Source organism: Protopterus annectens, chromosome 6.part0 (assembly GCF_019279795.1).
Source record: "Protopterus annectens isolate FY-2018-M chromosome 6.part0, PAN1.0, whole genome shotgun sequence".
In the NCBI taxonomy this organism is placed as follows: domain Eukaryota; kingdom Metazoa; phylum Chordata; order Ceratodontiformes; family Protopteridae; genus Protopterus; species Protopterus annectens.
Window position 1 is genome coordinate 1,081,711,775 of NC_056737.1, and position 15,796 is coordinate 1,081,727,570.

The 15,796-nt window shown below is 40.5% G+C and overlaps 1 protein-coding gene across 1 annotated transcript in view; it reads right to left on the reverse strand.

The window, feature by feature from the left end:
* Positions 1-15,796, reverse strand: part of NRDE2 (NRDE-2, necessary for RNA interference, domain containing) — a 766,517-nt gene that overhangs the window by 437,701 nt on the left and 313,020 nt on the right. The window contains exon 7 of the mRNA XM_044073622.1: positions 5,634-6,200. Within this exon, the coding sequence (XP_043929557.1) occupies positions 5,634-6,200 (567 nt within the window). The remainder of the gene's footprint in view (positions 1-5,633; positions 6,201-15,796) is intronic.

Below are 15,796 nucleotides of genomic sequence, written 5' to 3' on the forward strand. Positions count from 1 at the left end.
CTGACAGGGCTTGATGAACTCCCAATATTCCACATAATTATCTGACAGGGTTTGATGAAGTTCCAACATTCCATATAATTATCTGACAGGGCTTGATGAACTCCCAATATTCCATATAATTATCTGACAGGGTTTGATGAAGTTCCAATATTCCATATAATTATCTGACAGGGCTTGATGAACTCCCAATATTCCATATAATTATCTGACAGGGTTTGATGAAGTCCCAACATTCCATATAATTATCTGACAGGGCTTGATGAACTCCCAATATTCCATATAATTATCTGACAGGGCTTGATGAACTCCCAATATTCCATATAATTATCTGACAGGGCTTGATGAACTCCCAATATTTCATATAATTATCTGACAGGGCTTGATGAACTCCCAATATTCCATATAATTATCTGACAGGGCATGATGAACTCTCAATATTCCATATAATTATCTGACAGGGCTTGATGAACTCCCAATATTCCATATAATTATCTGACAGGGCTTGATGAACTCCCAATATTCCATATAATTATCTGACAGGGCTTGATGAACTCCCAATATTTCATATAATTATCTGACAGGGCTTGATGAACTCCCAATATTTCATATAATTATCTGACAGGGCTTGATGAACTCCCAATATTCCATATAATTATCTGACAGGGTTTGACGAACTCCCAATATTCCATATAATTATCTGACAGGGCTTGATGAACTCCCAATATTTCATATAATTATCTGACAGGGCTTGATGAACTCCCAATATTTCATATAATTATCTGAACAGGTTTGATGAACTCCCAATATTTCATATAATTACCTGAACGGGTTTGATGAACTCCCAATATTCCATATAATTATCTGACAGGGCTTGATGAACTCCCAATATTTCATATAATTATCTGACAGGGCTTGATGAACTCCCAATATTTCATATAATTATCTGACAGGGTTTGATGAAGTCCCAATATTCCATATAATTATCTGACAGGGTTTGATGAACTCCCAATATTCCATATAATTATCTGACAGGGCTTGATGAATTCCCAATATTTCATATAATTATCTGACAGGGCTTGATGAACTCCCAATATTTCATATAATTATCTGACAGGGCTTGATGAACTCCCAATATTTCATATAATTATCTGACAGGGCTTGATGAACTCCCAATATTTCATATAATTATCTGACAGGGTTTGAAGTCCCAGTATTCCATATAATTATCTGGCAGGGTTTGATGAAGTCCCAACATTCCATATAATTATCTGACAGGGTTTGATAAAGTCCCAACATTCCATATAATTATCTGACAGGGTTTGATGAACTCCCAATATTCCATATAATTATCTGACAGGGCTTGATGAACTCCCAATATTTCATATAATTATCTGACAGGGCTTGATGAACTCCCAATATTTCATATAATTATCTGACAGGGCTTGATGAACTCCCCATATTTCATATAATTATCTGACAGGGTTTGATGAAGTCCCAATATTCCATATAATTATCTGACAGGGTTTGATGAAGTCCCAATATTCCATATAATTATCTGACAGGGCTTGATGAACTCCCAACATTCCATATAATTATCTGACAGGGCTTGATGAACTCCCAACATTCCATATAATTATCTGACAGGGTTTGATGAACTCCCAACATTCCATATAATTATCTGACAGGGTTTGATGAAGTTCCAACATTCCATATAATTATCTGACAGGGTTTGATGAAGTCCCAACATTCCATATAATTATCTGACAGGGTTTGATGAAGTCCCAATATTCCATATAATTATCTGACAGGGTTTGATGAAGTCCCAATATTCCATATAATTATCTGACAGGGCTTGATGAACTCCCAATATTCCATATAATTATCTGACAGGGCTTGATGAACTCCCAATATTTCATATAATTATCTGACAGGGCTTGATGAACTCCCAATATTCCATATAATTATCTGACAGGGCTTGATGAACTCCCAATATTCCATATAACTATCTGACAGGGCTTGATGAACTCCCAATATTTCATATAATTATCTGACAGGGCTTGATGAACTCCCAATATTTCATATAATTATCTGACAGGGCTTGATGAACTCCCAATATTTCATATAATTATTTGACAGGGTTTGATGAAGTCCCAATATTCCATATATTTATCTGACAGGGTTTGATGAACTCCCAATATTCCATATAATTATCTGACAGGGCTTGATGAACTCCCAACATTCCATATAATTATCTGACAGGGCTTGATGAACTCCCAACATTCCATATAATTATCTGACAGGGCTTGATGAACTCCCAACATTCCATATAATTATCTGACAGGATTTGATGAAGTCCCAACATTCCATATAATTATCTGACAGGGTTTGATGAAGTCCCAACATTCCATATAATTATCTGACAGGGTTTGATGAAGTCCCAACATTCCATATAATTATCTGACAGGGTTTGATGAAGTCCCAACATTCCATATAATTATTTGTATTCTCCTTGTTGCATCTGCATACTCCTCCCTTCTCTCCCTGTTGCTGTCATCCGACATCACACTTCTACCAGGCTCACCTGCCAAGTTGAATACTGTATTCTTTGTTGGTTGCCTATGCTCAGACACTTCCTCACCCTCCATGGTCTCTGGATCCCTGTCTTCTGGCTCTTGCATGTGCACAGGTATGCCCTGGATGTAGGCATTTTAAAATTTTGTTCCTTTACAGCTCCCCTCTACACTAGCACACTGCAAACCATACCAGCTCCTGTCCGCATCACTGCTCACAGGTTTGGTGTCCGATCTGTCGGTCTCCTGTCCGCAACAATGCTCACAGGTGTGGTGCTCCAGTTACATTTGGGTGACAGTCCAACATTTTCTTTCTTTGCAGTCTAATAGCTCTTTATTATGCTATTGCTATGTTACTTATCCACCACCTTTCCTTTATTTCACATTTGTCAAAAGGTCATTGTTTTCTCCCTTACTCTTCTTCGGTTTACCCCATTACATTCATTTTCATGCCTCTTGATGTTAACATCAGTAATAATTACTTATTGCTTCTTAGGCATAAACATTAAGCTTCTGTTTGCAGTAGTCTATTGTGCATCATTCAGTTGTTACTAAAACTATATTGCTTAACCTGGAGGCTTGAGTCTATGCCCCCTATGACCATATTACCCACCATTGCCCTTTGAATTTCTTCATTTGATCCCACTGTTTGTAAATTTTGGCGTTGTGTTCCCTGGGGCACATTTCATAAAGTAAAGAGCTGTTTCATTTAATGCTGCCTTCCTACCATACCCTGCCTTTCAGTGTCCACTCCTTCCACTTATTTACTGCTTCTTCTTTCTGCTGTCATTTTCATGCCTTCTGGATTGCTGCTTCCCACTTTTTCTCTGCCATCCATCATAAATGCTTCTCTCCGGTTTCTTTACTCTCTCACTTGACCAGCAATTCCCTTCTGAATTGCTGGAAACAGCCAACACACCATGCTCTTATCTCCTTAGAGATTTTCCTTGTCTGTCTCTGCTTCCTTCTCTGTCTTTATGCCTGAAACTCCCTAGAGAGAGGCTTCTCATTCTTCTGTCCCTTTGACACAAGTTTTTAACTTGTTTCCCTCCACTATCTTGTCTTTTCTCCTTATAGCTGCCTTTGTGATTTACTTCCTGATCATCTTTTACTGATGTAAATCCCCTCTGCACTTCCTGGTCTTGTCTTCTTCTATGCAGGTTTTCATTATATGACATTGCACGTCCTCCCAGTGTCTTGCATTACCTCTACTATGGCTAAATTTGTTCTCCCAAACCATGTTTCAGATGCAAATCAGAGTTTTACTTAATTATTTTATATTGCATTTGTTTACCAGGAAAGTCCGACTGAGTAGGAACCCCTTTTCAGTGGAGGCCGGTTGAGAAAAGCATCAGCAACAACATTTTACACATTTTTAAAACAAATTAATAAAATGAAGACATATAATTGCAAAGATACATGTTGTATATTACACAAAAAGAACATTAATAAATTACCCAGTGAATAGGCATAATGTGATATAGTTTATGAAATGTCTGGAATAGCAGGGAAGGGTGATGTTACAGGGTAAGAGAGCTACCATATTGGTATGAGCAGTATGGTTGCTTAGCATGACAAAATTGTTCTTCACAGTTATAAATATCTGAGATAATAAACAATGGAGGTACAGGGCACGCAAACATTAAGTGCACTGTGAAAGCTGTGTTACAGTTCTGTATAAGAGTGACTTACATGTGTAAGTATATACTGCCACTGTTTTTTATCCATCTGTGACACCTTTGTTTAAACTTCTGAACATCCCCCATATTGTGTAGCCTGAACCATTCCCTTGTACGTCAACCATGCAGCTGTTCCATTCATTCTTGGCTCATTTAACAACTCCAGTGTTGGCTTTCCTTCTCCTGTAAAGTGCTTCTGAGTAATTCTTCACCAGCTTTACAAACATCCCTTCAAGTGGGATAACGTAGTTATTTTTCTTACTGTATTAATTCAATTTTTACAGCAGTGTCAGCAATGCAACAGGTAGCATGCTCACCTCTGTGGAAGAAAGCTGTGGTCCTATTATGTTCCCTCACCAGGCAGATGGATTGCTGACACAGCAGTGCAACATGGGGGGAGGGGGTGCTGTCCTGCTGTCCTTCAGTTAAGACATTAAACCGAGGTCCTATCTGCTTGAGCCACAGCACCCACTGAAAAGAGTAGGGGTCCTTTACTTACATGTTATTTACATGACATATTACTTGCATATTTACATAGATCTATAAATATTTACAAATTTACTCTATTCTTTAGATAATTTTCTCTTTATACATTCTATTTTTTGTATTTATACATTTAACTTTAAAATAGACCCTACTCTTGTTTTCCATAACCACCATCTGAGCTATCAAAAAGAGTAGTGGGAAGTTCCCCTTTGCACTGGCCAAAATTCCCCTAGTAGTATATATACCACCTTGGGGCTTCCCTGAAAAGAGGCCACCAGCCTACTGGGACTATTCCAGTCAACAAAAGATGGGAAAATAAATAAAGCAATGGAAACAAACCAACACATGTCTAGGACTGCTTTCTGCTGCTGTCTCACCCTGGGTATTCTTCACATGTCTGGCTCTGCTTTCTGCTGCTGTCTCACCCTGGGTATTCTTCACATGTCTGGCTCTGCTTTCTGCTGCTGTCTCACCCTGGGTATATTCACATGTCAGGGACTGCTTTCTGCTGCTGTCTCACACTGGGTATTCTTCACATGTCTGGCTCTGCTTTCTGCTGCTGTCTCACCCTGGGTATATTCACATGTCAGGGACTGCTTTCTGCTGCTGTCTCACACTGGGTATTCTTCACATGTCTGGCACTGCTTTCTGCTGCTATCTCACCCTGGGTATTCTTCACGTCTGGCTCTGCTTTCTGCTGCTGTCTCACCCTGGGTATTCTTCACATGTCTGGCTCTGCTTTCTGCTGCTGTCTCACCCTGGGTATATTCACATGTCAGGGACTGCTTTCTGCTGCTGTCTCACACTGGGTATTCTTCACATGTCTAGCTCTGCTTTCTGCTGCTGTCTCACACTGGGTATTCTTCACGTCTGGCTCTGCTTTCTGCTGCTGTCTCACCCTGGGTATTCTTCACATGTCTGGCTCTGCTTTCTGCTGCTGTCTCATTCTGTGTATTCTTCACATGTCTGGCTCTGTTTTCTGCTGCTGTCTCATCCTGTGTATTCTTCACATGTCTGGCTCTGCTTTCTGCTGCTGTCTCATCCTGTGGATTCTTCACATGTCTAGCTCTGCTTTCTGCTGCTGTCTCACACTGGGAATTCTTCACATGTCTGGCTCTGCTTTCTGCTGCTGTCTCATCCTGTGTATTCTTCACATGTCTGGCTCTGCTTTCTGCTGCTGTCTCATCCTGTGGATTCTTCACATGTCTGGCTCTGCTTTCTGCTGCTGTCTCATCCTGTGTATTCTTCACATGTCTGGCTCTGCTTTCTGCTGCTGTCTCATCCTGTGTATTCTTCACATGTCTGGCTCTGCTTTCTGCTGCTGTCTCACCCTGGGTATTCTTCACATGTCTGGGACTGCTTTCTGCTGCTATCTCACCCTGTGTATCCTTCACGTGTCTGGCTCTGCTTTCTGCTGCTGTCTCACCCTGGGTATTCTTCACATGTCTGGCTCTGCTTTCTGCTGCTGTCTCACCCTGGGTATTCTTCATGTCTGGCTATGCTTTCTGCTGTTGTCTCACCCTGAGTATTCTTCACATGTCTGGCTCTGCTTTCTGCTGCTGTCTCACCCTGGGTATTCTTCACATGTCTGGCTTTGCTTTCTGCTGCTGTCTCACCCTGGGAATTCTTCACATGTCTGGCTCTGCTTTCTGCTGCTATCTCACCCTGGGTATTCTACACGTGTCTGGCTCTGCTTTCTGCTGCTATCTCACCCTGGGTATTCTTCACGTCTGGCTCTGCTTTCTGCTGCTGTCTCACCCTGGGTATTCTTCACATGTCTGGCTCTGCTTTCTGCTGCTGTCTCACCCTGGGTATTCTTCACATGTCTGGCTCTGCTTTCTGCTGCTGTCTCACCCTGGGTATTCTCCACTAGCACTCTTAATTTACTGGTAGCATAAATCTCTCCTGTAACAGCTGCATTACAAAATGCTGCAGTTCACGGTCACCTACTCTCAACTATTTTGGTTGCAAGTACTGACACTATGGAAGGTACAACAGATATAACTAGAATGCTGTGCTGGGAAATGTGGGATTGTAGCTAAACAGGCCGACTGGAGGATTAAGTCAGTGGAAAGAAAAATGAAGTGCATGAATGATGGTGTCACCACAAGAGATCTATCTGGCAAGGCACTATATGACTGATGTGGCTACTATAGAATTATACCACATACAACATTCACAACATATGGAGAGAAAAAGGGAAGAGGATGCACAATGGGAGGCCGAGGGGAGAAGCAGTGTGAGTGACCCCACACGTCACTGGCTATAAATGTGAGAAGCACCTGAAGGAGCAGCAGAGGTAGAGGTGAGTGGAGAATGAGTGTTAGATGAGGATAATGAACAAATGGACATGAAATAATCGACTGACTGTGTCTTGGAGGAAAGGAGAGATAATGGCAGAGTGATACTGGATTAGGAAAGCAGGCAAGTCTTTCAGAGATATGAAGGGTGACTGCAAGGGGGAGAAGAGGAGGAGGAAAGGTAGTGGAGGCAACATGGACTTAATCTGGAGGAATTACGAAAGCATGGGAAGGAATTTCTTTTCACAAATTTTGGAGAGTGACAGAATACACATAAAGTACCAGGATGCTGATGATTAGCGAATCAGTGAATGATTAAGAAAAGAGAGTCCAGAAAGGAAGCATAAGAACAAATTGTGGGAGGAAACAAAGAAGAGTTAGAAAGAAGAGTAAAGAAGGTAGGGCACTGGTTGCTTTGAGAAAGGGGATGCTGGGGAAACATACAGCATGACAGGGAAAAGATATCTTTGGAGGGCATGGACAGGATTGTAGTAGGTGTGGTGGCAAATCTATTCTGTTAAGATGACATTTAAGATGAGGTCTGATGGAAGTGTAAACATTTAAGAATGTAAGACTTGGTGTGTAATTAATGGTTTACTACCATTTTACTGAAAACCAGCCTATCACCTACTAGAATCCTGAGATATTTACACCGGAAGACTAAAATGTTGGGGCCCACCATACCGAATGCCCAGACTTGCCCCCTTCTCTTCCCATGGTAGCGTTTAATCTTGTGTCAGTAGTGGTAGGGAGGCATGATATTCTGTGTTTACAGTCCTAGTTGGTCCCAACATTTTAGTCTTTTGATGTAAATACCTTGGGATCCTGATCAACAATATTCTTCACTTAAGAAAAACTATAGTAAACCTAATGTAATAGTGATTTAAACAAAAAATATTTACTGTTTACAACATATGCATCTGAAGAATACAGAAAGTGGCAATTATGCATTGAAAAATGTATCACATTCTACTGTGAAGTTTAAGGAATAAAACAGCAAACATTACTGGGATCTGGTAAGGCAGAATATGGAAAGAAAGGCCCCACGTCAGTTGCACTGGTGAAATGAACCAGCAGCTGATGTCCCACAATGACCAATCACCTTAGCTGTGACTGGAATGATGAGAGTACTTCGACACAGGAGAGCACATGCCAACCAATTACACTTAGTAACGTCTGGAGTATCTAGGTGTTGGCACCCATCTTGGACACACTCCGCAGTACGACTTGTGAGTCTTGTCATTACTGCTGCTCAAGCTTCCCCAGTTAGCAGGAGATGCACAGGGAAGGGTTATGCTCTCTATGAGACACATACATGGAGTTGCGATGGATGTGCTATACCAGAGCTTAACTCTCACTGGAGAGTCTGAAGAAAGATCTGATTATTGTGAGGCATTCTTCTCTGAAACGATGAGACTACCACTCTTTCATAGATGTTGAGGGGTGCCCTTCCCTACTGATGCCACTGTACTGGATTACCAGGGCAGTGTCCCATGCTATGACAATTTCTACAATTCTTTTCTCAGTAGAGTCCACCAGAAAACTGTTACTTTAAATGGTTCCTCATCCCTCTGTCAAAAAGCTTTGATATGCAGAATGATAGAATGACTTGCATATATTAGTCTGCACTACCTATGAGGCGAGAAGTCATACAAAGTGGTACAATGGTGGTGTTCCTCAACAGTAGTAGAAACAATCTGTACATATGGACAGGTTAAAGATGTGCAGGACTGAGCATGTTCCTCAGGACATGGGGATAGTGCAATGAATGCACTTCAAGTGACCTAGGTTTGACTTGCAGATTGAGGTGATTGATTAGTTGGGTGAGGTGACATGGGAACAAGCTGCTCATCCATTTGATTGGAAAGGGCTCACTGCTGTACAACACCTGCAAAAGGCAAATGCAATACCAGTATGTCACCATGGCAGGGTGCTAGTGTTACCAAGTGAACAGCAAGTTTATCAAATGCAAAGCATCAGCCCTCTCTCAATTAAACAGCGGTAACAACCAGTTGACTGCCTCAATTTATTAAAAGCTTAATTTGATTTCAAATATTAGAAATTTGGGGCATCTTACACAACAATTACAAATCCTTTAGGTGGTATTCAGAACACACAGTGCACTCCACACACCTGTTTCTGTCATGTTTACTCTATGAGTACATATGCGATTAAAGGACCGCTGTAGTGCTGCAGTGGGATAAAATTGGCAGAAGGTAGTGCTAACGTCTCAAATGCATACAAATGCAGCAGTCCTGGGGCACAGCTAATGTAAATTAATCACACACTTATCACTAATCCACACTATAGTACCGAAATACCACAGATATGCTGTATTTTGAATTCGATCTCTAATCGCATGATCATCAGCAACTTTCAATTTTCACACATCCTAGCAAAATCAATCACGTCAAGCTAAAGTACAAGAATGAGACCTTTTGCATAATAAAAAATATTTGCTGTACAACATGCAGATTTCTAATCAAAACAAAATGCTCCCTAAAAATAAACAGTGACATATGCCATGCCGTTCCCTCTAATGTGTCTATCAGGTCTACCAATGAGCTCAAGAGACAATTCAATGACAACTCTCTAAACAAGTTAATGATTTAATATTCAGTCAATATAAATTTTAACTAGAGAGAGATTACTAGCCTTCTCCTTCTCCGTGATGAGCCACAAAGAAATATTTGACAACTCTGGAGGCTTTGAAGTTCTCACACATTTTATAGCAAACTTTTACCTGTATTCACACTTGCAATCATTTCCAGAAGTGAACAACAGCACAGACTTAACGCACTAATCATTTCAGGGACAGGTAATTAACAAAATCCTCTTGTAGTGCATGAAGTGCTCTGATTATGCTCAGATATTCATAAAAAAAAACAAAGCGGCATAGTGGCACGAGACCCAACCTTAACAAATGTTAAGCATCTCCTGCTAAAGTTGTTAAGGTCAGGTCTAGCACTTGGCTGTAAAATCTGCCTGTAATGACTAGCAAGTGACAGCATCAGAACAAAACGTGCATTTTTGCCTGCTGTCCATACCAGTAATGTGTCCCTAAGTCCCTCTAATGAACTTAGAAAGTTGCTAAAATGACTATTTGTACTAGCATATATTTTCTGAAGGATACAAAATCTGAAACTCCAATGTATGTCATTATTTAGTGACTTCAGTCCTCCATTTTGGTTCAATCCTCAGTAGTTTGGCTAAACCTTATGATGAAGAAACCAAAAATATGAAGCAACAAACTGGACATTTTGAGAAAATCTGGCAGTTGAGAGACAAAACAGGTAAAGCGTATACATGATGTACAGTGTTACACTACTTTTCTCACAGAGAAGGCTCAGTGTTTTATGACTTTGAAAGTTGACAAAACACTTTACAATTTTTTTCCTGTAACTAGTAGTACATGGAGCAGCTAAAGCTCCATGCACTGCAATGGATTATGATCGCCTCACTGATCATAGCCCTGCGTTGTGTGTTCTCGACTTGGATACCAAGATTCACTTCTCGAGCTTTGCTTTCAAGGTGAATTTCTTGGCATCCAATGTCTCGAACACGTAATAAGTGGGTTATGATTGATGACCCAATCATAGTCCTCTACATATTCTGTACCTCCACAACAGAAATTTCTATCTGTGCAAAAAGGTAAATCTTGCTTTCAGCAATAGAAAAAAAATCATCCATATGTACTGGCTCCACTAATGTAAACATACAGAGTCCTTTTGTTTCAAATAAACATGTCTGCATAATGGTCTACTTCTGAAACAAAAAATGACATGGCTCATCCTGTGTAGAAAATCTAAACATGACAAAGTAGATATCAGAAAAAGAATAAATAAAAAAATGTGACCTGCTACCTCTGGCTGCACAGAACAGCTGTGACACAAAATGGCAGCAAATTTAGAATCTTGCATTCAGTTATTACACTGAAGTTCTTAAATGGCATGTCTAGTGGTATTCTATAATTACGCTACTGAAATATATTAAGTTATATATAACTCGTACTGTATAATCTAAAAGACTGTAATTTATATGAAACCATGCACCGCATTATTTATCAAAGAAAAGCAAGTAATGCTGTTGCATACAGATGTATATAGTTTATTGTTATGGTATTTAGAGATGTATTTTTTTCTTTTTCTTCTTTATACATTGCTATACTTTACTTTTTTCTCACAAGCTGCTCTTATAAACTTCAATAAAAAAAATTGTAAAAAAGCAAGTGTTTTGAAGTGTTTAACTGAAATAGTGCTGCTATTAATCAATATGCTTGGTGTACTTCTATCCCTTATTGCAATCTCAGCTGCTTGCACTAACGGACAGCAGTAAACCTGCCATGCTGACTGGTGGTGGAATTGTTACAGGCTGCCACTTCAATGTGTTCAATCGTTCGGTGGTCTTGCATAAAGCCCACTCTAGTTACTAACGCAGATGGTGTGCATGCAAGTCTACCCCAGACCTGGTACACTGTAACGCTGGTTTCATAAGAGGCATGCATTAACTGATGCAGAACAAGTAGCAGAGTCAGAGGAGTATTACACGCACACTACAGCTTCTGTTGTCCTGGGCTATAACACAACCAAGACGTCTTGAACTCTTCTACCAGATTTCACTTGATACATTCCCATAACATCTGAGAAGTAACACTGTTCTGCATTTTATTCACTAAGTAGTACTACAGTGGTCTAAGCTGCATGCAAATGTATCAGTCCTGGAGCGCAGCTAATGCGATTATCCCTTAAGGCCTACTGTGGGACTGACATACCACAGCTACAGTGCACCTTGAATTCCAATGTCTAATCAACATAACCATCAGGACCTTTCACTTTACACACATCCAAGCAAAATCACACAGACTGAGGAATAAGGAACCAAAGTGGTAATTTTTCATCTGAAATTGGCCTAATCGGTATTCCACTGTAAGGGAAGGGGCTACTGCTGTGGTTTCTGCATTGAACCACTACCATTAACATAGCCATGTAACTAACTGAGCTGTGTGCTCTTGTCTGCTTTACATTTATTGCATCTGTGGATACCTTCACTCTGCTGTGCACAGCAATGACACAGCCATCACACCTTCAACTGTGTTACCAAACTTGACTTGGAAAAACAGTCCAACAACTTCTATGAAGTAGCTCTTTTACTGTTGTACTGTGCTGGTGTCAATTTAAAAGTTCTGTTTTTTGTTGTGGTAATTTTACATCTGAAGCTGATCCAGCTAGATCTTCCCAGTGACAGAAGGGTGTACTGGTGTTTCGGGCTTCAATTATTACTGGTTACATAGCAGTGCTTACTTTACTTGACCTGTGTGCTCTTGTAATCTGCTTTAAACTTGGTTTTGTGGATACGGCCACTCTACTCTGCTGATCTACATCATAACGAGCCTAATCTGAACTTTGTTACCAGATCTGACTTGAGAAACACTCCCACAACATCTGGAAAGTGCTGCACCCAGAGCAGCAGGTTTGTGGGGGAGTGCAGAAGACAGAAGGAAGCACTCATCTTGAGAACTGTCACTGTGTTTTTCCCTAGACTAGTACACCCTAGTGTTTACCTGCTCCTGGATGACTCTATTGGCAGTTTACAGTACCTTCTGTCTGCCAGTGATGTTAACTTTAGCAGTGGTAACAGTCGCTCCCTGCTATGTATCAGGTGTGGCACACTTTGTTATACTGTGTCCTTTTTATGGCCGAGTGCTTACTGCTCTGCTATACTGTATTCTTGCTACAATGGCATCACACATTTTGTTGCATTACTTATTACTATACAACTGAGCCTTCTCTTGACACCCTGAGTACTATGTAGCAGCATTCATACTGAACATACCCTAAATGTCTCTTGAAACATTTTGCCCACTGTGCAATCTGCCTTGCAAAATCTTGTGATATTCTGTCTAGGGTATTAACCACTATATGAACTCTTGAAAACAGTTGTATTCACTGGTGCTTGATTAGTGTTTTGTGGCATCTCTGCTTGCTGTCTAGTCTAGTCATACACTAATAAACTGATACTTCATTAAACAGTATATTGTATTACGCCTGTTTGCTGCTTTATTAAACATGTCTTGATTTATTCTATTAGGACATCCATACCTGTTCAGTTTATCCTTTATAACACTGCACTGCATTGTGCTGCACTGTATGACACAGCATTACACTGTGCTATACTGTATGACACTGAAACACTGCGCTGAGCTGCACTGTATGACACTGCACTGCATTGTGCTGCACTGTATGACACAGCATTACACTGTGCTACACTGTATGACACTGAAACACTGCGCTGTGCTGCACTGTATGACACTGCACTGCATGACACCATTCTGCACTGTACTGAGCTGTACTAGATTGCACTCAGAACGGTAATGTGCTGAGCTATATTATGTGACATTGCATTGTACAGTATAGTGTACTAGGCTGGGCTTGGCTTGACTCTGTTATCCAGGTTACACTGTTTTGCATTGTTGTGTAACTGTTTTCACTGTCCCCTTACATATCATACAGCTACTGCACTGGGCTGTACTATGTGCTGCACTGTTTTAAACCGTCTCCATTGCTTCATTGTCCCTTTATTTATCATACAGTTCCCACCCTTCTAGATGGACTAATGGTCATCAAATGATGTAATGTCACATTATATATGCCACCTGCTGTTTTATGATCAACCATGTATTAGTCTTTCTCTGCCCCATGTGTTGTAAGCCTTCTAGCACTAGGCATAATGAGGTATAAAGTGCACATGCTTAATGACAATGACAGAATAAGCCCACACAAGAGGTGCAAGAAACTGTTACTGCTGAAAGCCAGCCTTCCACAAAAACTGGTTGTGAGTATCCATACTAACACCACACTTATACACTGTAAGGCAAAAATAAATAAAAACTTCATATGCTAAAGTGCTCCACAGATCACTTTCAAATCCACAAAGTCTTCTTAAGTACAGGACTATAGATGTATGCAATCCAGCAAAACCTTAGCAGTACACTAACGTGTCCCAGGCCACATCATCAGCACTACAGTCACAAGAGTAGTTTTCCCAAACCCAGCAAGCTACGACAGCAGTCCACACAGAATGTTAATGTACTTGTTAAGGGTGACTCCACAGTTCAGCACACTGGTGCATCACATACGAGACTGGTCAAACACAGGCCGACAGTCAGCTGCCTCACAGCTGCTAGAGTCTTTCACATCACCAAGGCAGTCAGGTCTCTTCGCCTCATGCATAAATATGAGATGGTCATTGTTAACGTGGCTGTAAATGACTTGCAATGCTCCCCTATAGACTATATGAATAGGGGCATGGTGGCACTCAGAGTACATCTCTAAGGCTGGAAAGAAACCAGTCTTGAACAGTATCCTACTATCATCGAGAATTATATGACAATATAAGCAAAAGGTGACAGACTTTAATAACTTGTTTAGTTCTACGTGTCATTTTGAAGGGATCTGATTTGTCAGCCAGGAGGAACATGGAAGACGGTCCTTCCTTGTTTGCCAAGGACAGCCTGCACCTGTATGATCAGGGCCTTTGCATGTTGGCAAAACTCTCTTTTAGGCAATGCTGGCTTACTCACACAACCAGCCTAGTAAATACAAATTCATATCTGGCAGACATTAATGTAGTGCTGTTCAATATTAGGATCCTAAATATGAAAATACACTTCCTTGAGGCCTTCCTAACTCTGCAAAACATGAATGGATATTTTTTTTCTGTCAATGAAATCCCGTTCCAGAACAGTAACTCTACTCCTTCCTTACCTAGCTTCTATGCCTAACGCTCATTAGGTCTGCACATGTAGACAGTGGTAACACCAGTGGTGGCATGTCTATCTTTATCTGAAACATCATCACTTCTAGACTAATCAACCAGGACAATGACCCTTCACATCTTTACATCCCAATATAAGCAAACAAGATTTCCTACCACATCCTGGTCCACTACATAACTTTATCCGTGGCACTTGTAAATCATGAACATATATTAATAACCAAAACACCAGCTTTCTAGGGGACATTAACTACCCCTCCATAAATTAGCGCACCTACACCTCTACAAATAAATATTTTTGACATTACTATCACTGCAAACCCCCACAATCAATCAGCAACCTTCCCAGATGGAGGCACCAACATATGTGTTCTTGCCCTCAGAAATACTGCCCCGATCTATCTTCTACCTACTTTCATACCCTCACAGGTTAAATCAGATTATAGCACTGTTTATTCACTGTATGATTCCAGCACAGGTCAAAGATCAACCCAGCCATATTTAGAGATCTATCCAAGGCTAATTTCCTCCCATCAGTGATGACTTGCGACGTTTCAACACTTCCCCAGCCCTTGACGATATTATAGCAAACACTGCTGCATATACCAAAAGCTTAGGCTCCTGTCTCAGCTCTTGCATACAGACTCATATTGCTATTCATCACAAATACAATGCCAAGTTCAGAAAAAAAAACCTTAATGGAACTTGACTATAAACAAACTCTACAATAGAAAGGCTAAAAGGTGACAGCCTAAAAGAACAGAACAAAAACTTGGCGTGTTATAATCAACATCAATGGAGATAACAAAGAGATGAGGGAGAAAATAAAATTCTGCAGAATTAATTATGAACGAACAATGACTGTGTCAGCAAAGGACAGCCACACGACATTTTCATTCTTTAGTTTTGTAAAGAATCTCAGGAATAACACCCAGCACTGAACGGAGTTCATCTCTAATGGCATCAACTCAAACCCTGAGTATGAAAC